The 26,812-nt window shown below is 36.5% G+C and overlaps 2 protein-coding genes across 3 annotated transcripts in view; both read right to left on the bottom strand.

Moving 5' to 3' along the window:
• Positions 1–13,618, bottom strand: part of cables2b (Cdk5 and Abl enzyme substrate 2b) — a 34,895-nt gene extending 21,277 nt beyond the window's left edge. The window contains exon 1 of one of the 2 annotated variants that reach the window (XM_059527480.1): positions 13,074–13,618. In XM_059527480.1, coding sequence (XP_059383463.1) covers positions 13,074–13,576 — 503 coding nt within the window. In that variant the 5' untranslated portion in view covers positions 13,577–13,618. The remainder of the gene's footprint in view (positions 1–13,073) is intronic. The other variant, XM_059527479.1, reaches the window with a different exon arrangement.
• Positions 13,619–16,849: 3,231 nt separating this feature from the next.
• On the bottom strand, positions 16,850–25,890 carry ccm2l (CCM2 like scaffold protein). Its single transcript, XM_059527483.1, has 10 exons — positions 25,681–25,890; positions 23,413–23,571; positions 23,252–23,335; positions 22,838–23,021; positions 21,987–22,600; positions 20,510–20,639; positions 20,277–20,340; positions 19,825–19,975; positions 19,223–19,361; positions 16,850–18,153 (listed from the first exon to the last, which is right to left on the bottom strand). The coding sequence occupies exons 1-10, from the start codon at positions 25,708–25,710 to the stop codon at positions 17,873–17,875; spliced, it is 1,836 nt and encodes a 611-aa protein (XP_059383466.1). The 5' UTR covers positions 25,711–25,890; the 3' UTR covers positions 16,850–17,872.
• Positions 25,891–26,812: the final 922 nt, after the last annotated feature.

The following is a 26,812-nucleotide window of genomic DNA, read 5'->3' on the forward strand; positions in this document are numbered from 1 at the left end:
CCATTAAAATTAATGAAAATTTCAAATTTCAAAACCATGAAATTAGTTGTTCAACCTTAATTTTATAAAACTACAAGAATAATTTTGTGAGAATACTTGTTGAATAAAGTTATTTTTGTTTGTACAGTATTCTCATAGCTTCAAAATATCAAGGTTGAACCACGGATGTCACATGGACTATTTTAACAATGTCCTTACTCCATTCTGGGCCTCGTATTTCATCAAAAATATCAAAATTTGTGTTCTGAAGATGAAAGAAGGTCTTATGGGTTTTGAATGACAAGAGGGTGAGTAATTAATGACAGGATTTTAATTTTTTTTGTGAACTATCCCTTTCAACAAGCCCACATATGACATGGTTCAGACATGAAATTAAATTTCTTTGTAAATTCCTCAAAAAACCCTGCAGAAAAGTCAGCCTGTTGGGTTACGTGTCTTACCATAGTTACATAACTTTTGGTCTATGTCTCATCTGTGTGTTCTTAACACATCTACCCCTACAGGAGATAGAATCACAGATTTTTGCCACAGGCTTTGAGCACAAACCCAGGCCACATCTACCTTCCGTTTGATTCGAAAACTATTACACAACCCTAGCGTGCTGAACAAACACAAACAGCTCTCCCTATTTGCACCTTCCATCTGCTCCGCCATTACTGTTATCATAACCCAGGGTGAGGAACCGCACCTGCGTGCAGGCGAGTGAGAAGAGAGCGAAGAAAAGCTGAAGACTGTGACCGAAAAACAAATGACTTGAAACCCCTTTCTTTATCTCCAGAATGAAAAAACGTGATGAACTCTGAAGCAGCTGCCAGCTTTGCGTAAACCTCGTTCTCTCTCTGTCCATTTGTCACTCACTTGATCTCGACTTTTCATTTATTCTGTCTTTTCAGTCTCTGTTTTCTAGTTAATCTCCAAGCCATTTGCATCGGTCTCAAATGCAGAGAAAAGGATGGAGAGGAAACTAAGACATGAGCTTGGTGAGGCGGGACACTGGAGGTCATATCAAATCACAGACACAATCAGAGTTGGCAGATTGCCCAGAGAAAGATGGATGTGTTTGGATGAATCATCCATTTGAGCGTTCAAGGAAACTTGACTAATTTCATTATTGATTAGTCCGGTCTCTTTGTGCATCACTACGCGTATCGATGACACAAGAAAAAAAAAAATATTACTTATAAACTATTACATTTACATGACTTATTTAGTGATGCTCTGATATAATCGTCTGGATGATGCAAATAAGACATTACATGGAAACTCTAGTACATTTATGTAAAAATGAAACTCTAAAAACTAAAATCATTAGTTTTAATGTTACAAGTGGCATTTAGGCATTACAACTTTATTATTGTGCACTGTATGGAACATTGATATTTATGTTGAGGTTTGCTAAAGATAACATTTAACAGTGTTATTGAATTTACTATGGTTTTAAATATAAACTAAAGTAAACTTGAAATTATAGCAATTTTAATTAAAATGTAAAAAAGGTGAAATCAGCAGGCACAAATAAATATACAATATTGACCAATATAATATGTAAATAAAATACAATATCTTCTTTTGTCTGAAAACCAATATGGCACCAATATAATTACTATGAAATTCCAGTATGTAAAAAAATAAAAATAAAAAATAAAATAAAACGAAAAGGAAAAAAGAAGCGCATTTTAAGAGCTTTTATAGGCTGCTGCTGCGGTCATAAAAATCCAAATATGATGTTATGCAAATGTTTCTACTGTAAAAACTATTCAAAACAAAAAAAATTGCACACATTGTATAGTGTATTGAAAATTCTAAACATTTCTTAAACCTTGTTTCTTTTCCCCAAAAATGCTAGCTACAATTAATCGCATTGTAAGACTTACAGACTTGGCTCAATTAAAAATACATTATAAATAATATTAGGGCTGCACTATTTTGACAAAATCATAATTGTCGATTATTCCCTTTAAATTGTAACTGTGATTATTAATTACGATTAACAACATTTCAAATTGAATGATGTTTAAACAACTGCATGCCGTATTTTTATATGAAAATAAACAAGCTGAAAACACTCTAAATGAAAAGATTTAGTGCTTTTGTATAGCATTAAGCATCAAATTTGAACTATACATCAGATTGGTTTCTTCTTTAAATAAATAAATAAAAATATGAATGGTATTATAATGTTAATTGCCGCTTTTAACGATTACATAATTGTTGCATCCATAATTTAATTAGAAATTTGATTAATTGTGCAGCCCTAAATAATATATATTTATACATTTTTCCCCCACCTTGCTATACTCATGATGTTTCCAGTCTATACATTTCTCGATGTACAGTAATATATCCTCACCATATTGGATTAATTCTCTTCTCATTTCTTTTTGGGGCCACAATTTTGTTCGAGGACCGATTCTTAAAATTAACTACTTACTAACTACTCAGTTTCAATAAACCCCAAATTTGCTTCTTATTTATAGTAAGTGAGGTAGTGGTTACGTTTAGATATTATGACATTAAGTGATCTAAAACATGGTCATGCAGAATAAGGCATTAATATGTTCTTTATAAATACTAATAAACAGCCAATATGCTAATAATATGCATGCTAATAAGCAACTAGTTAATTGTGAGAATTGGTCCCTTACCCTTTTTGGTACTGACTAATCACAGGCCAAGAGTTTATGAATATGATCATTGCCAAAATTATCTAAAAATAATGTTTTTTTTTCACTCAAAGGAGCTCAGATCAATGACGTTTATAACCAATCAGTTCCAAAAAGAAATACAAAACCTCTGCTGACTGAAAGAAAACAAGTTGCTAAAAGATTGAATCCAAAAGGATTTCATACTTTTATGTCCAGCAAATCCCTGCCCCTCATTCCAGGGGATCAATAGCTGTTCCTGGCCGACTGGAACGCAGTCAGAACATGCACAGAATTAAAGTGCTGAGAGAACATATGGCCTGATTCCATGCTTCCAATGTTCCAATAGCACACAGGGATGAAAGGCAAGGCTAGAGAAGCAGTGCTGGTGCAAAAAGTGCCGAAGCACAGGCTCAAGAGGAAGTGCCTTAGAGAAATGAGTGGGTGAAATGTCAGGCCTCAATCAGTAGGCTGCTGTGTTGGAGGTGAGACATGTGCTACTACACAATTTAAGAGTGAGATCTTTGCCTTGGAGTTTGGTTGCACTCATCTAAAACAGCTGTTGCTTTGGATAATACTGTACATAAACATATGATTAATGTATACTTCCATTTAAAAGTTTGGGGTCAGTACATTTTTTTAAAGAAAAGTATTTCCAGAAAAAAAAAATTAATCAGCAAAATGGTTTTCAACACTGATAGTAATATGCAATGTTCAGCAAATCAGCATATTAGAAGGAATTCTGAAGGGTCATGTTAAACCGAAGACTGATTCTAAAAAGTACATTTTAAAATAAATAAATAGAAAACGTATTTTAAATTGCATTCATATTTCACTTTTCATATTACAGCTTTAATTGTGTTTTTTTTTTAATCAAATAAATGTAGCATTGGTAAGCATAAAACACCTCTTTGAAGATCATTAAACATCTTTTTGCAGTACATTTCAGCGCAAAAAAACCTAAAGAATGTCAATTATATTGAAAGATATGAGCAATTTTATTTAAAATGTGAATATCAGTTTTCCGACTTTGTTTACATAACACAGGGTATACACAGGAGTTAAATTTAATACCTTTTAAGACCTTTAAGACTATTTCCAAACATTTTAACACCTCATCGCCAAAGTTTTAACCGTTTACATTGGCAACACTTTAACATACCTTTTACTATATATATTAATTGTAAGATAGCTAGCACTACACAGACTTACTTTGAGATAACTCCTTATCAATACAACATAACAAAGCACAATGTAATTAATTGAGTGACTATCAAACGCAACCCAAGAAACAAGAATTAGAACAATAAACAAAACAACTGACACAATTTATTGAAGAAGGAAAACAAAACTCTCCGTGCTAACAGGACAATGAGCACCCAGTATATTGAAAAGATGTATTTGTATTGTAACATCAACTCTTATACAGTCTGCAAACAAACCATAGCTGTTATGTGGAACTCTTCTCATGACAAACATCTGACTGATCAGTTTAGCTCTGATTACGGAGTGCTTGATTTGATGCAGACTTGACAGTGTCAGTAAAACTGCACCTGATCGTGTCTGAATGATCATGGAAGATAAAATAATGATCACAACTATTACATCATTTTAATTGCGCATTGCAAGCCCATGCCAGTAAAAAAAAAGAAGAAGAAAAAAAAGCCCAAAGTAGAGCAATTACCATGTCCCAAATATAACAATGTAATTTCCATCCCTAAAATACATATTGGGCTATATAGTCATGGTTATGCACATTAGTCAAACACAGCTCAAATGCTTCCTACTAGTGTGACCCAAAACATTTAGCACAGTTCTATTACAGTTAGAATGCAAAATGTTTCAGTGCAAGGCAAGCATTTCAACCAAATGTACATTTATGCAATATTTCAAACCTTTAACCCACTGGGGAAAATCAACCGATGGCAACAGTTTAAAAACAGACTAATTTAGTGAAGAAAAAATAAATAAATCAAACAACAACAACCCTGCATCCAACACAAGCTGCAGAAGTCAGATCTGACTGAATCCTGCTTTCTTTCTTTCTTTCATTTAAACGCCATACAAGCTTCCAAGGCTATATTCATGGCGAGAATAAAATGCAATCAATCAAAGGAACACTAGAAAAGACGTTTAAAAATGCATTTCCTATAGAAATCTTAGGACCATGTTCTGATTCACTTCATTAAATTTTTTTTCAAAAGTATCAACGGAATAAAAAAAGGTTTCTCACGGGGGCAGATGTAATACAGTCTAGAAGGATATGTTTAATGGACAATGAATTCTGACAAAATGAACATGAAAATGACTTGATTCCAACGATTCTCAAAACAGATTATGTTTTTTCTTTACATCAGGATTTATATTTCATGCAACTTATTTAGACTTTGATCCCATTCTGATTGCCATTTATTTCTGATGTATTAATTTATCGCTTGTTTTAAGTCTGTAAAAGGTATAGAACACTTTACTAATTCTGTGGATAGTGCTTCTTTTGCTTAAGAAGACATAACTGACAAGATGTTGGAAGGATTTGCTCAACAGATCCTGAGCTCCTTGACAGATATCTTTTATCATAATATGTGCTTTTTTACATTGTGCACTTGCAATCGCGAAATCGAAAGTGAACTGCGACCGCAAGCACCCCACATATTGATACCACACATAATGATAGGGGCGCCCTGATGCACAAAAACTATATTGAATATTAGAATGTTCGCGGGAGCAGATGGGAACATGCGGTAATGGTAAGAAATTCAGAGAGAGCGGGATCAACAAGCCCTGCGCTATCACGCTAGTCAGTGAACACTGTAACAGATGACCTCAAATCATGTGGGACATAAATAAACTACCCCACTATTCGGACAAATGTACAGACTGAAAAGATATACAAAATCTAAAACCTTGAAAAATGGTATTTAAGATTTTTTAATGGCCTTACTTTTCTCTAAATTGATTTACCCTGTGGACACCCTGTAACATAATTATTGGATATTGTGGGGAGTTTTGGCACAGTATGCTGTACACATAATGAATGATTGGATGGGACGTATGTTGTCCTCTTACAGTTATAGTTCACCCCCCAAAAAAAGAACGCTTGCTATTAGTTTATTATCCCTAATGCCATCCAAGATGTAGGTGATTTTTGTTACAGGCAATAATGTTGTAAATAATGTTCGGTTTCTTGCACAAACTGATCGTTTCACTTCATGAGACCTCTATATATCGTCAAGGGCAACAGGTATTAATTTCATGTTCCTTGATATGCTTTTCGCGGACTTGCATTTCATGAATAATCATGGACCAGAGTTACAGCTAAAAATCGTCTTTACTGTTCTACTGAAGAAAGAAAGTCTCCTGCATCTTGGATGACCTGAGGGTGAGTAGATTAATAGCACATTTTCATTTTTGGGTGAACTATCAGTTTAGTTTAAGTTCTCCATGAGATCATCTAAAACCATCTGTCTACTAACATCAAACTTATGAACAATAGTGTAAATAATTTGTTATTTGTCTTTGTTAATGACAATATTTGTAATCAACTACCTGTATTAAAAAAAAGTAAAAGTGCACATACCTTGTTGTTACTCAAAAAAAAAAAATATATATATATATTTTATACTTGATCCGACTTAATTTACTTTTTTTTTTAGGAAAGATGCTTTTAATGATTATTCACAGCAGTTTGGAGATGTAATAGAGTTGCAGAACAACTCCAAGTGCTTTTTTCTTTGTTGAGGCCAGTTGATATCTGCTGTACTTTATCGAATAATTCAAGGTTTTTCCCATCTATACCTTAATATTACAGACCCATACCAGCCAATATCCGGACAATTCCAAAGCAATACATACATGTTCAAGGTAAGGTTCTTTAATATTTTACAAAAAAAGTATATGAAATGATTTAATGAAAATTATGCTGTTCACAGTGCTCTCAATGGAAAATGCAGAAACATTAATTAATGCGTTCATGACCTCAAGGTTAGATTACTGTAATACTCTATTGAGTGGTTGCACTGTGTGCTTAATAAACAAACTCCAGCTGGTTCAAAATGCAGCAGCTACAGTTCTTACTAGAACCAGAAAGTATGACCACATTAGCCCGGTTTTGTCAAAACTGCACTGACTCCCTATTAAACATTGTATAGATTTAAAATTCTTGCTTATTACTTATAAAGCCCTGAATGGTTCAGCGCCCTTAGTATTTGAACAAGCTCTTATTGCATTATAGTCCTCCACGTCCACTACGTTCTCAAAACTCTAGCAATTTGATTATACCTAGAACATCAAAATCAACTGCGGGCGGCAGATCCTTTTCTTATGTATATCCCAAACTCTGGAACAATACACTAGATCTAGATACTAAATCTAGATTAAAGACCCACCTCTTTAACCTGGCTTACACATAACACTAACACATTTCTAATATTCAATTCCGTTAAAGGATTTTTAGGGTGCATTAATTAGGAAAACCGGAACTGGGAACACTTCCCAATGGATGGCATCTACGCTAATATTAGTCCGTTTCTCTCTTATTCCGAGGTCACTGTAGCCACTAGATCCAGTCTGCATCCAGATCAGATGGTCACTGCAGTCACCCGGATCCAGTACGTATCCTGCCCAGATGGTGGAGCAGCACCTGAGGACCTCTACAGCGATAAATGTCAGCGGAGATCAGGACAACTAGATGAGCCCCAGAAACAGTACCAGTGAAGACCTCATCATCTAGGCCATCGGGACAAGACCACAGGAACCACATCCTCTGCACAATCTGACGTTGTTGCAACCTAGAATTAAACTACTGGTTTCATCTAGCCAGAGGAGAATGACACACTCTTTTGACACACTATTTCCCTTTTTTAATACTATAAAGCTGCTTTGACACAGTCTGCATTGCAAAAAAGCGCTTTATAAATAATGGTGACTTGACTTGACTCTGCAGGTACAAGAAAAACCAGCCCTGCTTGGCAGAAAAATAAACTTTGTTTTCGGTTTGTTTATTTCTACAGATGGAATCAGAGACTTCAACAGTTAGGTTCACCCAAAAATGAAAATTCTGTCATTTACTCATCCTCATGTTGTTCCAAACCCATAAGACTTTGGTTCATCTTTGAAACACTATTTGAGATATTTTAATGAAACTTGAGATATTTCTTTCCATCCATTGAAAGTTCGGGTAACCACAACTTAGAATATCCTAGAAGGTTATAAAATTGTTGTAAAAGTAATACATATGAATGTTATGTTTTGTTGTTGTTGTTTTTGTGTTGTTTTTAGGCTTTTATTTACAACCCGAATTCCGGAAAAGTTGGGACGTTCTTTAAATTTTAATAAAATGAAAACTAAAGGAATTTCAAATCACATGAGCCAATATTTTATTCACAATAGAACATAGATAACGTAGCAAATGTTTAAACTGAGAAATTTTACATTTTTATCCACTTAATTAGCTCATTTAAAATTTAATGCCTGCTACAGGTCTCAAAAAAGTTGGCACGGGGGCAACAAATGGCTAAAAAAGCAAGCAGTTTTGAAAAGATTCAGCTGGGAGAACATCTAGTGATTAATTAAGTTAATTGATATCAGGTCTGTAACATGATTAGCTATAAAAGCTTTGTCTTAGAGAAGCAGAGTCTTTCAGAAGTAAAGATGGGCAGAGGCTCTCCAATCTGTAAAAAATTGTGGAAAACTTTAAAAACAATGTTCCTCAACGTCAAATTGCAAAGGCTTTGCAAATCTCATCATCTACAGTGCATAACATCATCAAAAGATTCAGAGAAACTGGAGAAATCTCTGTGCGTAAGGGACAAGGCCGGAGACCTTTATTGGATGCCCATGGTCTTCGGGCTCTCAGACGACACTGCATCACTCATCGGCATGATTGTGTCAATGACATTACTAAATGGGCCCAGGAATACTTTCAGAAACCACTGTCGGTAAACACAATCCGCCGTGCCATCAGCAGATGCCAACTAAAGCTCTATCATGCAAAAAGGAAGCCATATGTGAACATGGTCCAGAAGCGCCGTCGTGTCCTGTGGGCCAAGGCTCATTTAAAATGGACTATTTCAAAGTGGAATAGTGTTTTATGGTCAGACGAGTCCAAATTTGACATTCTTGTTGGAAATCACGGACGCCGTGTCCTCCGGGCTAAAGAGGAGGGAGACCTTCCAGCATGTTATCAGCGTTCAGTTCAAAAGCCAGCATCTCTGATGGTATGGGGGTGCATAAGTGCATACGGTATGGGCAGCTTGCATGTTTTGGAAGGCTCTGTGAATGCTGAAAGGTATATAAAGGTTTTAGAGCAACATATGCTTCCCTCCAAACAACGTCTATTTCAGGGAAGGCCTTGTTTATTTCAGCAGGACAATGCAAAACCACATACTGCAGCTATAACAACAGCATGGCTTCGTCGTAGAAGAGTCCGGGTGCTAACCTGGCCTGCCTGCAGTCCAGATCTTTCACCTATAGAGAACATTTGGCGCATCATTAAACGAAAAATACGTCAAAGACGACCACGAACTCTTCAGCAGCTGGAAATCTATATAAGGCAAGAATGGGACCAAATTCCAACAGCAAAACTCCAGCAACTCATAGCCTCAATGCCCAGACGTCTTCAAACTGTTTTGAAAAGAAAAGGAGATGCTACACCATGGTAAACATGCCCCGTCCCAACTATTTTGAGACCTGTAGCAGAAATCAAAATTGAAATGAGCTCATTTTGTGCATAAAATTGTAAACTTTCTCAGTTTAAACATTTGCTATGTTATCTATGTTCTATTGTGAATAAAATATTGGCTCATGTGATTTGAAAGTCTTTTAGTTTTCATTTTATTAAAATTTAAAAAACGTCCCAACTTTTCCGGAATTCGGGTTGTACATAAACACATACAGTATATAACAGACTCATCACAACTCTTGCATATTATTGCTCTATTGTTGGTTTTAATTGCTTCTATTGTATTTATTTGTAAGTCGCTTTGAATAAAAGCATCTGCTAAATGACTAAATGTAATGTATAAGTTGAGTTGTAAAATAAAAATATTTTAACATTGCGTTAATGTAATTTTTTGTCTTGGGCAAAAATAACTATTTTGATTGATATCAAACTAAATTTCAACCAAATTAAAAGTATAATTTGAGGAAAACTAATAAATTTAGCTACAGTATTTTTTCAGTGTAGACACAAGGGAACATAATTTACACTCATTCACATAACATTTGTTTTCAACAGCAAGTAGAGTGTGAGGAAAGCCTTCCTGTTGACATGGAAGATGAATTATATATAAAATCTCAAACTGTCATGTCATCAGATCTAGTCATACCTAGCATATCCAAAACAGCAAAGGTGGAGGACAGCCAAATGACACTAATAGCATCCAGTGTCTTCCTGGAGCACCTCAGCTTCAAATTCTGATTATGCCATGGGTGCTATTGACATAAGAGCATGAGCCAAGCCCAAGGTCAGTCTGCAATCAATGCCACTTTCCTATATTACGGATCCAACCATTCAGTTATTAACTCGCATGTAATGACTTCCCCCTAAATAAGAAGAATCAACAGTTTTCATTTCAGATTACTATACATAACTAATGACATTACACAGAGATGTGTTCCTCTTAGTATGCTCAGAACAAGAGTGACAGAAGTCAAGACAACAATTAATTGTTAGAGACTCAATGCTTCAACTAGTGGCAGAAGTAACTTAATAGTTTGTGCCACCTTTAGTGTGAAGTTTTCATGCACAGAAATTCTTCAAACTTACTATTCAAAACTTTAAATTTTACTCTAACTTGCAACAGAAGAATACAAAAAGGAGATTATTCCCCATGAAAAAAATAAATAAATTACAATTCTGTCATACTTGTGTGAGTAAATGATGACAGAATGTTCCTTTTTTGGGTAAACAATCCCTTTACTCTGCTCGAAACCCAGAAAACCTTATTCCATCATTATAAATAAATAAATGTTCTATATGTATATATAAACGTTCTCAAATGTTTCTGCTTGATGCATATTTGTGATGTTTTTGCGCACTTTCTGTAGCTTCCAAGTATTGTTGGAATTAACTTTCAAATGGAAGGACACATTTAAATTATGATAGAATTTATGTGTAATAAAGCTCAATGTGAGAACATTAAAATTAAGAGACAGTAAGACACACCATTTGTTCAAATGTTCAAATGCCAACAATGAATATAACCCAAAGGCAAACTTAAAAAGGTTTAAAGCCTCAAAGCATGTTGACAATGCACGAGGTTGAGAATTTGGCAAGCGTGGTCAACAAGCTCCTACTTGTTGTACTATTCGAACTATCTTTATGTCTTTATTTTGAATGTCACATCTCTCACTGTCCATGCTAAGAACAGTTATTCAAACTCCCTGCGCTCCACAAAGACAACTTACTCTTGGAGGTTGTTTTTAAGCAAGGAAAGGTCAATTAAATGCATGTTGGATTTACTGGAACTATTTTAGAAAAGCCGGAACATTTGAATCAAGCAGGTTCATGTAGCCCTGATCTATTCTCCAGTGCAGAGATGGTTCATTCCCTCAGGCCTGCAGAGACCCTTTGAAGGGCTGAGAATATGACAGAATGTCTTAAGCTTTAATCTCTGCAGGTACTGTGTGCACAAAGCAGCATGCAGCACTGGAAGAGCACCACCACCCTTATATTCAGCACGGACTGACCTCAAAGCTCCAACTGATAAAGCAAAGCAAATGTCTGCAATGACTGTCAGTCTTGTCACAACCACACCCTTATAAAGTAAAATTGGGAAGAGTTGTTTGGGGGGAGGTACAGTCAAAAGAATAAAGACCTCCTATTGCTCAATGGACTGTTGAGATTAAGAGCAAAACATAAACGTCATTCTCTCACTGTGTATGACATGCCTTTTCACTTCCTCATGTGGTGAGATAAACCAACCAAAGCTGAAAACTCCACACACAAATTTCCATTTTTAGGCAAGGTTTATTTGGCTGTGAAGCCATCTGGATTCCAGAAAGGGGTTTGTTCGGTCTGTGGTCAATGAGAATGAAAACACAGTCTCTCGCATACTTTTGCGTCTCTGGAACAACATTTAAAAGTCAAGCAGATAAAATCTATGGTGGTGGCTTGACATTTCACCATCATTTTCTAGCTGTACATCAGTGCAACTAGAAAGTTCATTAATACATTTAAAAACAAGAACAACACTTTTAAAATTGTCAAAGTGATATTTGGAAAAGATTTTGGAAGCAAACCGGAAAAAGTGGCGTTTTAAAACTAAAGATCACGTAATCCCAAATGATTCATTCACTGTAAATAGGGGTGTATATTTTAAGCACAAACAAATTAGACTCTGACTGGACAGAAATGATAAATGACTCAGAATCATGAAGAAACATTAAAGCTCATCTAAATTACACATACGCTGTATATTGTATATTATTCTCTGTAATCAGTTCTTTGAAATTTCTAGTAAATAATAAAATAATGAAGTTAATGTTGAGGTTGGCAAAATTACGCCACATTTTATATAAACATTTCCAACTACCCGTATCTTTAGTCTGAACGACTCTATGGTGCCTCTCCCTCTAAACATACAGGTTGGGTCAATCTGTTACAAAACATTCCCATTCAGACTGGTCAGAGTAATGACTAACACCTTACATTATGTTTCCATATTAATGCTATAATATTTAACTACAAGAAACAAATAAAAAAATAAATAAAAATTCAGTAAACTGTGCAATTATATTAAGCCCTAGACAAAAATTACACGTCAATTTTATATTGTTCATCAATATTACTCTGTACTTATACAATAAGTAAAAAGAACACGAATATAAAGCTTGAAAATGTTACATTTCTTTACATCACAAAAATGAGTGTCACAAAGTAAGCTGTGAATGGGATTGTAAAAGAAGAAAAATATTACTTTTAGAATATAGCCTTTTCTGACAGAAAATTAAATGCAGCATTAGAACCACCTTAATTATTCCGTATATCTTACAAAAAATTATTTATAGCATAAGATTTTCTTTTTATACTGATCATGTTTCAATATACATGTCTGATTTTATTTTGACAAAATATTATAATTACTTTCTGGACCACAAAACTAACAAAATATTAATTTTAAAAAGGGTTAATATATTAATATTTAATATTAACAATGAAACAATTGAAGCTTCACTAGTTTTAAGATCAAATTCAAATAACATCAAAAACATAACGTTACCTTATTACCCTAGTAACTTGCCACCTTGACAGTACCCATGACATAATGCCCAAATAGGCTGCCTAGTTAGGCAGCTCACTAGATTTTGAGACACGGCCAACTGGACTGTCTGTTTCAGAAGTTTATTTAAACTATCAGAATGCATTAAACTGTCCTATTTCGCATTAGCTCTAAAGTGAACCCCACGTAAAGAAATCTGTGCAGAACCCACCGCGGTCGAGACTCCAGCGAAGAGCCGCAGCTCTGCACTGACAGCAGGGTCGGAGACTTCCGCGCTCCGAGCGGAGTGGGCTGCAGACTGCACGGGGACAGGAGATTGCTCTGCGAGGAGAACGAGCCCCTCTCCCTCTCCAGGAACATCTCGGTACTCCCGGCGTTACTGAACCCAGAATCCGACGGCAGAACCAGGATGGGCGGGACGTTGAGCAGCCCGAGTCTGGGCACAGAGAGGCTGGAGAAGGTCCCATCGCTACTTGCCGCAGCGGACAGTTCGTTAACAGTCGCGCCGACGTCAGAGCACTGAAACTCGGCATCACTTGGGCCCGCTGAGCTCACATTGTTCCGCACAGGCCGACCGTCCAAGGATATATTAGTCAGAAACAAAAGCGCGGCTTGTCTCCTCCGCGAATCTTTACTTTTCCGCTGATGCTCTCTGTGCAGTTTCCCAGTGCAAGGGTTCAGAGTGCTCTGCGTACTGCACGCAGCAGCCGCCATTCTCGAGTAAACCGTGTCTGTCCGCTGCTGCTCGGTTCTGTTTCTACCGCGGCGCGACTCGCATGGACACGCCCATTCGCACCTGATTGGCTTAGAGGACAGGATTTTAGTAAATAGATCGAGCGTGCGCGGATTTGATTGGCTGATGAGTCATAAAGCGTTTGAAAAAATTTCACAGGCGCGCTCTGACAGAAGAGAGAGAAAATATTCTTTATCGATGGGTAATTTATCTCAGGAAGTGGAGTTAGAATTAAGGCAATTACATCTACAAATTAATCAAGCATATCTAGATATTGCTAAAGGTGTCTTTGTTAGGTCCAGGGCTAAATGGCTGGAAGAAGGAGAGATGAATTCTAGTTATTTTTTCGCTCTAGAGAAGAGGAACTGCAAACGAAATTCTCTGACTGTTCTTAATATTAATGGTGTCAACTGTATAGATCCTAATTTGATTTCTAATTTTTTCACAGCCTTCTATAAAAAACATTTGTTTGATAAATTGCGATAGTTTTATAAAGAAAGTGCAAGCTCATGTTCCAGTTATTGATCCTGACTTTAAAGCCTAATGTGACTCTGATTTGACTATTGAAGAAATTCGGATAGCACTTCACTCAATGAAGAGAGGAAAATCTCCAGGGAGTGATGGATTAACTGTTGAGTTTTATATTCATTTTTGGGAGTTAATCAAACATCCATTGCTTTTTATATACAAAGAATGTAGGCTATTTATTTAAAAGAAATGACGGCATCAATGAAACAAGGCATTATCTCCCTTGTTCCAAACCAGACAAGGACCATCTTTTAATAGATAATTGGCGTCCAATTACACTCCTGACTATTGATTATAAAATTTTAGCCTTGGTTTTTGCTAATAGACTAAAGGTAAAACTTGATCGCAGAGACACAATCAGGTCTTTTTGTAACAATATAAGACTTATTTTATTTTATCTTTTGGACTATACAGATTTTATACACTCTAAAGCTGTAATTCTTTTCTTAGATTTTTCTTAGAACAGCTACATTTTTCTGGACGGGTCAAAAAAACCAAAAACATCTTTTATCTTTGGCTCCAAAAAGACCTTTCCTTTTATGGGAGGGTTCTTTTGTCCAAAGCAGAAGGGTTATCTCGTTTTGTATATCCTTCGCTTTCTCTTTTTGTTAATGACTCTACTGCTAAAGGAATTAACACAATTTTTCTAGACTTCATATGGAAAAACAAACCTCACAAGCTAAAAAAAAACAGTTCTTTCAAATTGTCGAAAAAAAGGTGGACTTGAAGTGTTAGACTTTAGTGATACAGTGAATACCTTTCGGATAAATTGGATCAAAAAGTGCTTAACAAATCCTAATTCTATATGGTTTTTTATCCCGAATTATATATTTACCAAAATTGGTGGCCTTCCCTTTATATTGAAATGTAATTACTTGCCAGACAGATTGCCAATTTCACTTTCTAAATTTCATCAGCAGGCCCTTCTTGCTTGGAAGTTATGCTACACCCACAATTTTTCACCTCATAAAACCTATCTATGGAACAACTCCAATATAAGAATTAAGAATAAATCTGTTTTTCTCTCTTCTTGGTTTAACAGAAATATAATTGGAATTCTCTAAATTTTTGATAAATCTGGTAATTTTCTATCTTATGAAGAATTTATGTCTATTCATAATTTCCCTTTACCATTTAAAGAATATAATGCAGTGCTTAAAGCAATTCCTTCTGGTCTAAGTCAACTTGTTAAATGTCATCTAACCTTTAATAAGAGTATCACCAAAGAACCTGATTTGATTTTAGATGGAATATACTTAGTAAGAAATGTAATAATAAGCATATTCGACATATTTTTCAGAGTAAAAAATATTATGTTGCTAAAGGCAAATTTTATTGGGCCTCTTTTATTGAACATATAGACTGGAAGGAAGCCTGAATGTTACCTCATAAGTATTGTATTTCAAATAAAACTAAGGAAGTTCATTTTAGGATCTTACATAAAATATACCCAGTGAATGATACTATTGCAAAATATATGAATGTTGACAATTCTTGTTCATTTTGTGAGAATGAGGATGAAACACTTATTCATTTATTTTTCCAATGTGAAAAAACTAGTAACTTCTGGAATAGGTTATATCTTCATATTGGCAAGCACCTTGATTCTTCCAAATCCTTTCAATTAAAAGGATATAATCTGTTACTATAAAGAAGATAAAGCTAGCACTTCAATTAATTATATTGTAAATTTTTTTATTTTGTTTGGGAAGTTTTTTATTCACAAGCAAAAATTCTCTAAATCGCAGCCTACTTTTCCTCATTTTTGTATTGAGATTGATGCATGTCTGAAGTCAGAAGGTTAATTAAAAACAAGAAAAGTGACAGATTCCTGAAATATTATGACGATATTTTTGGTATTACCACTGATGCATAATGTTTCCTCTATGTATTGCTTTAAAAAAAAAAAAAAAAAAAAAAAAAAAAATATATATATATATATATATATATATATATATATATATATATATATATATATGTATATATGTTTCCTCTATGTATTCCTTTTTTTTCTTATTATATATATACACACATATGTGTGTGTGTATGTGTGTATATATGTATATATATTATTAGATTTGGTTTATATATGTGAAGCTTTACATATACTTGCTATAATTTAATTCCTGTAGATGTTCTATTTGTTCTGTTCTTTATATGTCCTTGTTATCTAATGCATATTCAATAAAAAAAAAAAATAATAATAAAAATAAAAATAAAAAAAATAAAAAAAAGAGAGAGAAAATGACGGACTGGAGATGCAGTTTCTGCCACTTTGTTATTAAATCATAAGGGTCAATTTTCTGAAATTGAGATTTATACATCATCTGAAAGCTTAAGTTTGCATTGATGTATGGTTTGTTAGGATAGGACAATATTTGGCAGATATATTTTAAAGTCTGGAATCTGAGGGTGCAAAAAAGAAAAAAAAGTTCTAAATATTGAGAAATTCGCCTTACATTTGTCCAAATGAAGTTCTTAGCAATACATATTAATTATACAACATTAAGTTTTGATATATTTATGATAGGAGATTTTCAAAATAGCTTAATGGAACATGATCTCTACTTGATATCCAAAAGATTTTTGGAATAAAAGAAAAATGAATCATTTTGACCCATACAACGTATTGTTGGCTATTGCTACAAATATACCCTTACCTGTGCTACTTATGACTAGTTTTGTGGTCCAGGTTTACATGGAGTAGCATAATAAACAGAAATACATTTTGGGTATGTTTCACAACATTTTACTTTTTTACATTTTACAGTGTTACACTATTATAAACAGTACTGTGAAGTCAGTCAGCTCTTTATTCTTATCAGGACTGTCAGATAAAATGCAGTATAAGTGATTTAATAATAATGCATGTGCCCTCCATCCTCTGACCTAGTGTCTAAGATATTCCACAGAGGACCTCAGCTGGCCCTCTTCATCACACGACCTGGGACAAATGTTCCCTGTTGCCCCCCGCTGTTTGACTACTAAGATTATTTGGGTGTGAGTAGAGGTTTAACTTTAATCTAAACCCTGTCTGGCCCTGTTCTTCTGCCCGGTTCCATTACATAACAAACGTTTAGCCTGACAGATGCCATGTGCCATTTTAATAACCCCAATGCTGGGTGCAGTGCCCATCAACCTTCTGTGGTTTGGCATAGATAAGAGGGAAGGGAAGGGCATCAGACTGTAGCAAGGTGACAGTGTCACTGGAAAGAATGTCAAGGCTGAGTTTTTCATGAGTTATTCTCCCCACAGACAGCAGCCATAGTCAATGACCCTCCGGCTCCAACAGATTACTGTGTAGTGTGCCCTGGCTGGAAGAAAACTCTTCATCACCATCATCATCATCATCACTGTCACTATATTATATGACTGCTTTCTCTTTTTCTCCTTTTATGTCTAAGTGACCTTTTCTCCAATTAATACAGAATTATTTATTTTCTCTCTGGGACTTCCTTGCTGCATTGGTTCTCTTTTGTAACTCATTAATGCAGAACATGAAATAACCAAACTTGCATGCAAATAATACGCAGATTTACAAATGCAAATAGGCCCATTTTTCATCAGCAGCACTTAATGTGGCCCAATAAAGTACACATATACTGTAAATGTTTAACTATTTGAGTTTGAATTCTTTTATATTATAATCAAAGAAATATGTGACCTAAACCCTGTTTTCAAAAACTCTCCAGTGCAAGTTCAAATATACAGTGGCTTATATAAACATACTGTAGGTCATTCTGCATGTTTCACAGGTAATAATCCTCTTCTTCTATGTCTCCGTTGCCCTCCTCAAAGCCCAAAGCCTCAATGTTGTGTGTGATGTCATCAATTCTGCGGTTAAAATCCTGGGAAACAGAAGGAAGAGTCCAGCCGTCATAGTCACGAACTGCTGTGGCAGACGTGTTGCTCATGCTCCGCTTGATCCGGCCAAAACTGTCCGTCAAAATCCCACCCTCTCGGATCCCAATGTCTTCCAGAAACGTCTCGAACACTCCTACATCCTTATCTGGAATAAAGGGCCTCATACCTGCTCACATGAGAGAGGATACATGAGAATGCACTATCCAAGTCTGTTTGATTATAATTGAGAATACGCATTGTTAGTCACATTAACAAGCAAACATTTCGAAAACTTACAATAAATACATTTAAAGATTTGAGTTCAGTAAATCACACTTTTATCCAGCAAGGGCGCATTAAATTAATCAAAAGTGACCGTAAAGCATTTAAACAGCTTTTTCCTGTGAGAATGTGGCAGCATTCAAGTTTGTGATTAATTGTCTCTATTCAGCACTGTTACTCTACTCTATATATTCACACTAACAATACTGAATGGTCCGAATGGCGAAAGCGCAGACAGTCTCACACTCGTCCAGATCTGTATCGAGCTGACTCAGCCTTTTGCTTGCGTGTCAGGTTAGATGAGTTTACGGTCAGCAGAGGTATAAGTGGCTCAGTGAGTGTTATGTAATTGTGTCTCTGTTGGACACAATCACTGCAATTTGCGTTATCCTCTACCAACTCACTTCAGAAGTAACATCTACAAGGTCTTTCTAATCGGGTTGGACAAATTTGTGCTGCAGAGGGAATTTGTGGTACACTCCATTTAGATTATTTAATGACTCACTATCTAAAGAAGTATTTGTGACAAATCTGGGATCACAGTTACTGAGTTATTTATAGTTTTGAATCATGGCCATAGAGTTATTTATAGGCTGTATCATGTTTCTTTCCCAAAGCAGCTAGTGTTAGTAGACAGTTTTGTAATTCTGCCACGCTGTGAAAGTGTGATGTTGTTGGAAATGCTGTTGCACCATGACTGCTCCAGTGAAAGCCAGGTGCTCATGAATATTAATTAGGCTTTATGCTACTCTAATCCCTCTAATGAGCTAATGATAGACAGCAATTACACAAACTCTGAATACAATGCCAAATCCGATCAATCATGACTTTTGAAATATGACTATAGACTTCATAACGAAATAAACATTATGTAGTACAAACACGCTCCTTGGGGCACTCAAATTCCTCAAGAGAGGTAAAGAAGGAGAAAGAGAGATGGTGACTTTTTGTATTCTGTGTTGTGAATTTCTCACCAAGGAGCAGGAACTTGCGTGAGTCTCCATAGAGCTGCAGCAGGTCAGTGCAGAACTGCTCTATCGGAGCACCAAGTCTGTATTCTCTCAGAAACAGAGCAAACTGCTGTATCTCCTGAGGCAACAGCTTACTCCTCAACTAACCAATGAGAACAGGACACAGAACTATAATACAACAGAACTATAAAGTGACAATAATATTATGGATAACTGCAATGCATCATTCACGCAGAAATAGAAATGAGTACAAAAAGTATTCTCATTGCTTCATAACATTATGGTTGAACTACTGATGGCAGATTCTGACGATGTTTTTCATACTTTTCTGGACCTTGACACTGTTATTTACTTGGCAGTCTATGGGACAGTCTCAAGCCTCCCAGTTTTCATTAAAAATAGCTTTTACGGGTTTGGAACGACATGGGGTAAGTGATTAGTGACAACATTTTCATTTTGGGGTAGAGTATCCCTTTAAGAACTGTTCTTTGGGGAACCCAACATGGTTCTCCTATGGCACTGCTGACAAAACCACCTTTAGGAATCTTTTATTTTTAAGAGTAGAGTGGTGAGTTTGGTGAGTTTTATGTGTGTAAGCATCTTACAATGATCATGTACTCCTGCAGACTGGCATTGCAGGGCTCAGAGTCGCTGTGTGTGGAGGCCAGGCTTCGATGTGACTCATGGCAGGAGAGAGACGAGCTCTCACTGTAGTTCTCACTATAATACGGATCAAATGCTTCCTGTGAACCATCACTGTGAGGAGAGATAACACACATGAAATCATGAGCTTAAATGCTATTTTTAATACCACACCCCCGTTTTCTCACATATATTAAAATAGCTTTTAAAAAATATGTGCCCTCCAGCTCTAAATGGCAAAAATATTAGACTGCAGCCAGGGTTGTCCTTAGGGGGTGCGACTGGTGTGGTCGTTATTTATATTTCTGTTAGTAACTGAGACAATGATTTACAAAATCAAAATGTACAAACTGAAGAAAGGGAATAATTCATAAAGACAGATTTCATGATTCATAATGCACGAACAGACACTCACTATGAACTGCAGCCGCTGAAGTCTGTGTCATAGCCATATGTCATGTCAGTAAGGCAGCTGTCACCTTGGACAAGTATTGATGGGAGGGAGAAGGACAAAATGTTTTTTTTTTTTTTTTTTGCTTTTAAAATGGCAACTGAATTTATGCTGCAAAACATACTATGATCAGTTGAAGTTGGTTAATGTTGAAGTTGGTTAACTGGATGCTAAAGAGTGATAGTTATGTCACTCACTTCTCTGTAGCCAATAGCGGTCAGGCATGGTGTAGTGATATCCTGCCCTGTCAACACATTCAATGGTCTGATGTCCATATATGATCTGAAACATTTGACAGATGAGCGCGCAGTACTCCTCTGCAGCATCCTGTGTGTTATCAACATAAGAATCAAATGAAGAGAAAACGATTGAGTGTCTAAAAGCTACATTCAACTTTAAATGCTTCTGCCTTTCTGCTTTTCTCTCTTACACAGACACACATATTGCACACCAACAAAAGCAGCCAGACGGTAAGGTGGTTCAACACAATCCCATCCATATTAATGTCCGCAGGCACACACAGGCACACAGAGCACTGACACAGCATGCTCTTACATAAGTCTGGGCATTACATCACAGGGGAGTCTACTCTGAGCGCGTGGTTTACATCACAGCTGACACAACTCATCTCGTCAGCACGGTCACTGCAGGAGCGCAGCTACAGCTCATTGTGAGGCACTCATATTCCTGAAGCTCACACCAACTGATTAAAGACTTTCTCATTCATCACAATCACCTTAAATTTATACGTCAGCAATGATTCATTTCTCCAAATGCCACAACTACAATGTTTGTATTGTCCATCAATCCATCCATCATTGCTTATTAACTCATCCAGCACCAGCATCCATCCACGTGAAATGCTGTCTATCCATCCTGCCACATTACTGGCTTTAACCCAACCCACAATTATTCATCCATTCCTCCACCCACCTATCCATCTCTTATTTCCATCCATCCATCCATCCATCCATCCATCCATCCATCCATCCAGCTGCATTAATAGCTTTTAACCCATCTATCATGTATTAACTCATCCATCATCCATCATCCATCCATCCATTCTTCACTTATTAATCAATTTCATCCATCCACAGATCCATATACATCTAGTGCTTAATAATCTATTTCCATCCATCCATCTGAATGTTTTAGCCCATCCCTCACTTACTAATCCATAAATCTATCCACCACCTATTAAGCCTTTCATCCATCCATTCACCCACTTATCCATCACTCATTAATCCTTTTATCCACCCATCAGTTATTAACCCTTTCATCCATTTTTCTAGCCAGCCATATTAACAGATTTTTAACCCATCCCTCAGCTCATCCATCCTTTTTAAACCTTTTTATCTGTCCTTCCATCCATCCATTAACATCATTAACCTTTTCAATTATCCTTTCACCCATCATTCACTTGTTAACCCTTTTCTGTCCTTCATTCCTTCCATCCATACTCTATTAACCCTTTCATTTATCCATCTATTCATCCATCCATCCAACCACCCACTCTCTGATTCATCCTTCCATCCATTATTCAATTATTAACCCTTTTATCTTCCGATCCATGCCCATAAATTGCTTGTTCGTACATTTCCATCCATCCACATTAAAGGCTTTTTAACCCATACATTTATTCATCCATCAATTTAAATGGCTGAATAACCTCACCCTGTTCTCCACGGCCAGTATGATGAGGTTGCAGTAGGCATCAGGGCATGGCATGGGCTCCAGAGGATTATGGTTCCTCCTCTCCCAGCTGCCATAGGACTTTCCCCTCTCCCAGCTCCCTGTGCAAGCTTGCCTGCGTTCCCAACTCCCACCTGGTGTGTGTTTCCTTTCCCAGCTTCCACCTGGTTTAGCTCCAGGCCCGTGCCTCTTTTCCCAGCTACCTCCTATGACCCCTCCACCTCCCCGACGCTCCCAGCTGCCCCCCACAGGCCTCCGGTCCCAGCTCCCACTCATTGGCCGTTTCTCCCAGCTACCTCCGCACGGCTTCCGGGTCTGTCTACGCTCCCAACTTCCGCTCACATGTTTCCCTTCTAGGCTGTCACCATCACCACCACCACCTCCACCCCCTGTCCCACTTCCTCCACCCACGCTGCTCTTTCTAGGCTCATGGCGGGATGAGAGCTTCCAGTCCACACCACAGATGGTGTGGCGGCGCTCCATGGTGCCCCCTGCAGGCCTGGGGTCAGTGTTGCTTATAGTTTGTCTGCGGCTCTCCAAACCAGTGGGCCTGTTCTCCAGACTGTCACCGGCTAGTACAGTGTCCACATTCAGACCTGAGAATATAAACATTATTGAAGATTCATCCCATTCTTATTTATTTAAAAAGTTTGCAAATGTTTCATTGTGGCAATTCAATCTAAAACTGTGCTGTATCTCTCTCCAATTTATATACAGTCCACTTGCTTTGGTTTCATGTGCTTTGTTATTTACAGTAGGCCTAATCAAATTTACGTAAACAGAAAAGATAGTAACCATCTGGTATTGTATATCGTTCCCAATATCCTACTGACCAGTTTTGAGCACCAGTAGGTGCAGTGCATCGTCCCGCAGGTAAGAGGCAGCAGCAATTTCATGTGTGGGGATTCTCAGCAACAGTTTTTCATTGTCTCTCCAGGTAAGCAGAAGACAGCGAGCAGACAGGCTGAGAATGCAATCCTGCTCCACGCTGGTCTTCAGAGGCAAAACCCTCAGTTTCTACAGATGGAGACAGACACAGTGTATCATTTTGCTTAATTTCGTGGTTTTTATTTAAAGAAATAAAAAAATTATAGTTTTTTAAATCTGACAATTGAATCAGCTTTATGTTGTTTTTTTTTAAAGTTCAAAGTTTTTTTTTTTTTTTTTTTTAAATCTATTTATCTTTTTTTTTTTTACTGAATTATCCATTTAAGTCATCTTCTGAACAACATTAGAATGTCTTTCACCCTGGCTGTGTCCAGAAGCTGCAGCAGCTCGTCTCTGCTCGACGGGTTCAGGGAACATGACACCCATGTCAAGTGTCCCAGGAGCTGTTGGTAACATCCATAAAATTCAGTTGATGTTTCCATGTGAATGTGATCTGTTTGTGTTGTGTTGTCAGACTAACCTTGACTTCTTTCTCCACATAGTCGTAGATGAGTCTCTCTGGGTGGATGAGGTAGTCAGGTGGGTAGAGGGGGACAGTGTGAAGGGGTCTACGGTACACACTGCCTTTGTCTGCCTGTCGCCGGCTAGATTTAGAGAACACCAGGCGCTTTACAAAGCCCTGAGGCAAGAGTTTGCATTAGAGATATAAGATGTAATGTGACAATGAGAGATTTTGCAATAATGAGGGGAAAAAAGCAATTGTGATATATGAAGTGCAGTTGAAAGTTCCTTTCACTCTGAGGCAGAAATGGGCTAGTCCCCCCCCTCCCCAGTTTTTCTTACAATGCTGAGCAAAAAGTCATAACTGCAAGATATAAACTCAGAATTGCTAGTTCGTAAATATTCAAAATTCTGAAATATAAATTCAGAATTCTGAGAAAAATGTCTGAATTTGTGAGATATAAACTCTGAATTCTTTCAGAATTTTTCTTGTAAACCTGAGCTTATCTCGAAATTATGATTTGTTTCAGAATTATAATTATTATTATTATTTTTTCTGTGTGGAATAAAAAATAAAAAGGTAATTGCAATTTTTATTCTCACAAATCAGAAATTTTTCTTTCAGTTGTGAGTTTATATCTTGCATTTTTGACTATATATATATATAAAGATTTATGAGATATAAACTCAGTATTGTTAGAATATTAAGTCAGAATTGCGAGATAAATAGTTGCAATTTTTCCCCTGTGTCTTCAAAATGTGTTTGTAGTTTTCTAAAACACAATACTAAATATTCAGACAGCACCGTACTATTCAAGTAATGTGAGCTTTGTGTTAATAGCACCAGGAACTCTTTTCAGATCTGAATTTATCTAGAATACAAACATTTAATTTGACTTGCTTGACGTTAGATTTGTGAAAGCCTGTTTAAATCTGCTTTTATGTAACACACATCAGCCTGCTGCTCAAACTATGACATCAGCGAGACAGCTGTTAGATATGGAACCTGCTGGTTTATACAGTGTGCACGTGTAATGTGTGTGAGGAAAAGAATTCAAAATTTAAGGAATGTGTATCAATCACACACATCATGTCGCTGACGGTGTGTGTGTTCACATCAGATGTGATCTAATGGGGCTTATCAATCATCCTGACTGCTTTCTGGGAGTTAGTCAAAACGCATTAAGAAAGGCAAATTCAAAACAATAAATCAGCCACCTTGCATGACTCCATCATTAAACCTAAACACAACTATTGCTCTATTCATCTACAATGACCCCCCCCCCCCCCCACAGAAATACACAATAAGCTAATCCTTTGAAGATAATATGAAGCTATAATTGGCCTCTTATACTGCTGTGTCCCATGGCTCAAAGGATTTTCTGTTTAATTAGTGACCCAGAAATAGAGCAGAATCTTAAAATATGTGTGATTCATTTTATGCCACAATGTTTCTTTGTTTTAAATGTTTGACAATCCACACATTTCTGATGTGATCAGTGCTGGATATGACACCGAAGCTGTTGCATATGGCCTATAACTATGTAAGAAATCCTTGGAGTGTATTTTTGTGTTTGTCTTGTAACCAGCAAACTCCTGTCCCTTGAGGCTTTAAACTGAGGCTAATCGGCTCTGAATCTCTGGAAACTTAGAAAAATTGGTACATCACACAGCAAATTGCCATAGATCATAATTAAATACTCTCTGGGACAGATTATTATACCTTTTGGGTGGAGGGAGTGTACTTTGTCCTTTGGAACTCCATATATATATATATATATATATAAAATAAAAATGAAACATGAAACAAATAAAATATGAAGAATGCCAGGTTGTAAAGCAGGTGTTGCATATAGGTAAAACTGTCCAGAATGTTAAGACTGAGAGAGACATAAACCACAGCAATTATAGAAAATGTGTTTAGGAACATGAAAACATCTGTGTGTAGTAATAGATAAAAATTACAGAAGTTACTTTTAGTGTTTTGAAGCATATTTACTTATGAAGCATGGTGTAAAATTCATATGAATCTTTTATTTTCATTATAATCAACAAACCCTAATCCTGTTTCAATGTATAAGTATGCGTATAAGAAATTAAATAAAAAAATGAGTTATCACCCACACATGTATTTTGGTATATCATGTGGTACAAAGAAATATAAACATTAGAGGTCACATGATCAGGTTTATTGAAAATCTGCGACACACTTCAAACACACATCTTTGAAATATCCCTATCTGTATATCCAGCTAGTTTCAATGTGTAATGAAACTGAAGAACCTACCTTCTTGGCTCGCTTGGGCTCATAGTCCATATTGACCAGCTCGATGGCTAGCTGTGTGCAAGAGTGTGTGTTTGTGTGTGTGTCCCTGTGTAGGACATGCACAATCTCCTCTCAGCCCTCTGGAGCCAGGCAGGACTGTGCAGGAAACACACTTCCTGCTGGACAGGAAACTCCACCAGAGACTCTGATCTAAAATCCCAAACACCTCCACACTCTAACTACTGATAACACATACAGTACACAAAATGGGCCCTTAAACACACACACACACACACACACACACACACACACACACACACACACACACACACACACACACACACACACACACACACACACACACACACACACACACACACACACACACAGAGACTACTAAAATAAGTGGACAAGTGAAACTAATGCATTGACACTAAACAAAAAGACTATGTTCAAAAACTTCACACACTTAAATTATATAAACACAGATTTATGAAGCAAAACAAAACAAATTCCCAAATTCTTCCTGGCAAATATTAAAATACAACTTTACATTTCCATACGAGTTTCAGTTCACTGAGGACACTGTTTAAATAAATAAAAAATAGTTTTTGTGTTGATTTTTGATGTTACAATGCTAAGAAACAAATAGAACTGAGACATCAACAGACAACTGCAACTAACAAAAAACCAGCTATGTGTCAAATTTTTTGACGGTATTTAGCCAAATTAAAAAAATTAGTTGCCAGTGGCGCATTTTGACAGTGTTAGCATATATTTCAAATATAAGGTGTGGATAACCTTGCTGGAAAAGAAGAAGAAGAAAAAAGTAACAAATCACAGAAATTATAATGGTTTCCATTACAAATACAATTACAACGAATAAACTATTAACCATTGAAACCATAAAAAAAAGAAAATCTGTAGTGTGTTTTGTTACATATTCCATTCAAACTGACAGGTTTAAATAGGCCACCAATAGAAGGTTGGAGAAGGCAAATTACCAGTAGAGACTCACAGGGACCTTTACAGTTTCCATTAAAAATTCTGTGATGGTTTCTATAGTTTTTTCAGCAAAGAAGCTACACTAGGTAAACATGTCAGTAGTATGTGCTTCACTGTCAAAAATGACCACAAATAATGTTATTTTTCA

The sequence above is a fragment of the Carassius carassius genome, chromosome 37 (assembly GCF_963082965.1).
Source record: "Carassius carassius chromosome 37, fCarCar2.1, whole genome shotgun sequence".
In the NCBI taxonomy this organism is placed as follows: Eukaryota; Metazoa; Chordata; class Actinopteri; order Cypriniformes; family Cyprinidae; genus Carassius; species Carassius carassius.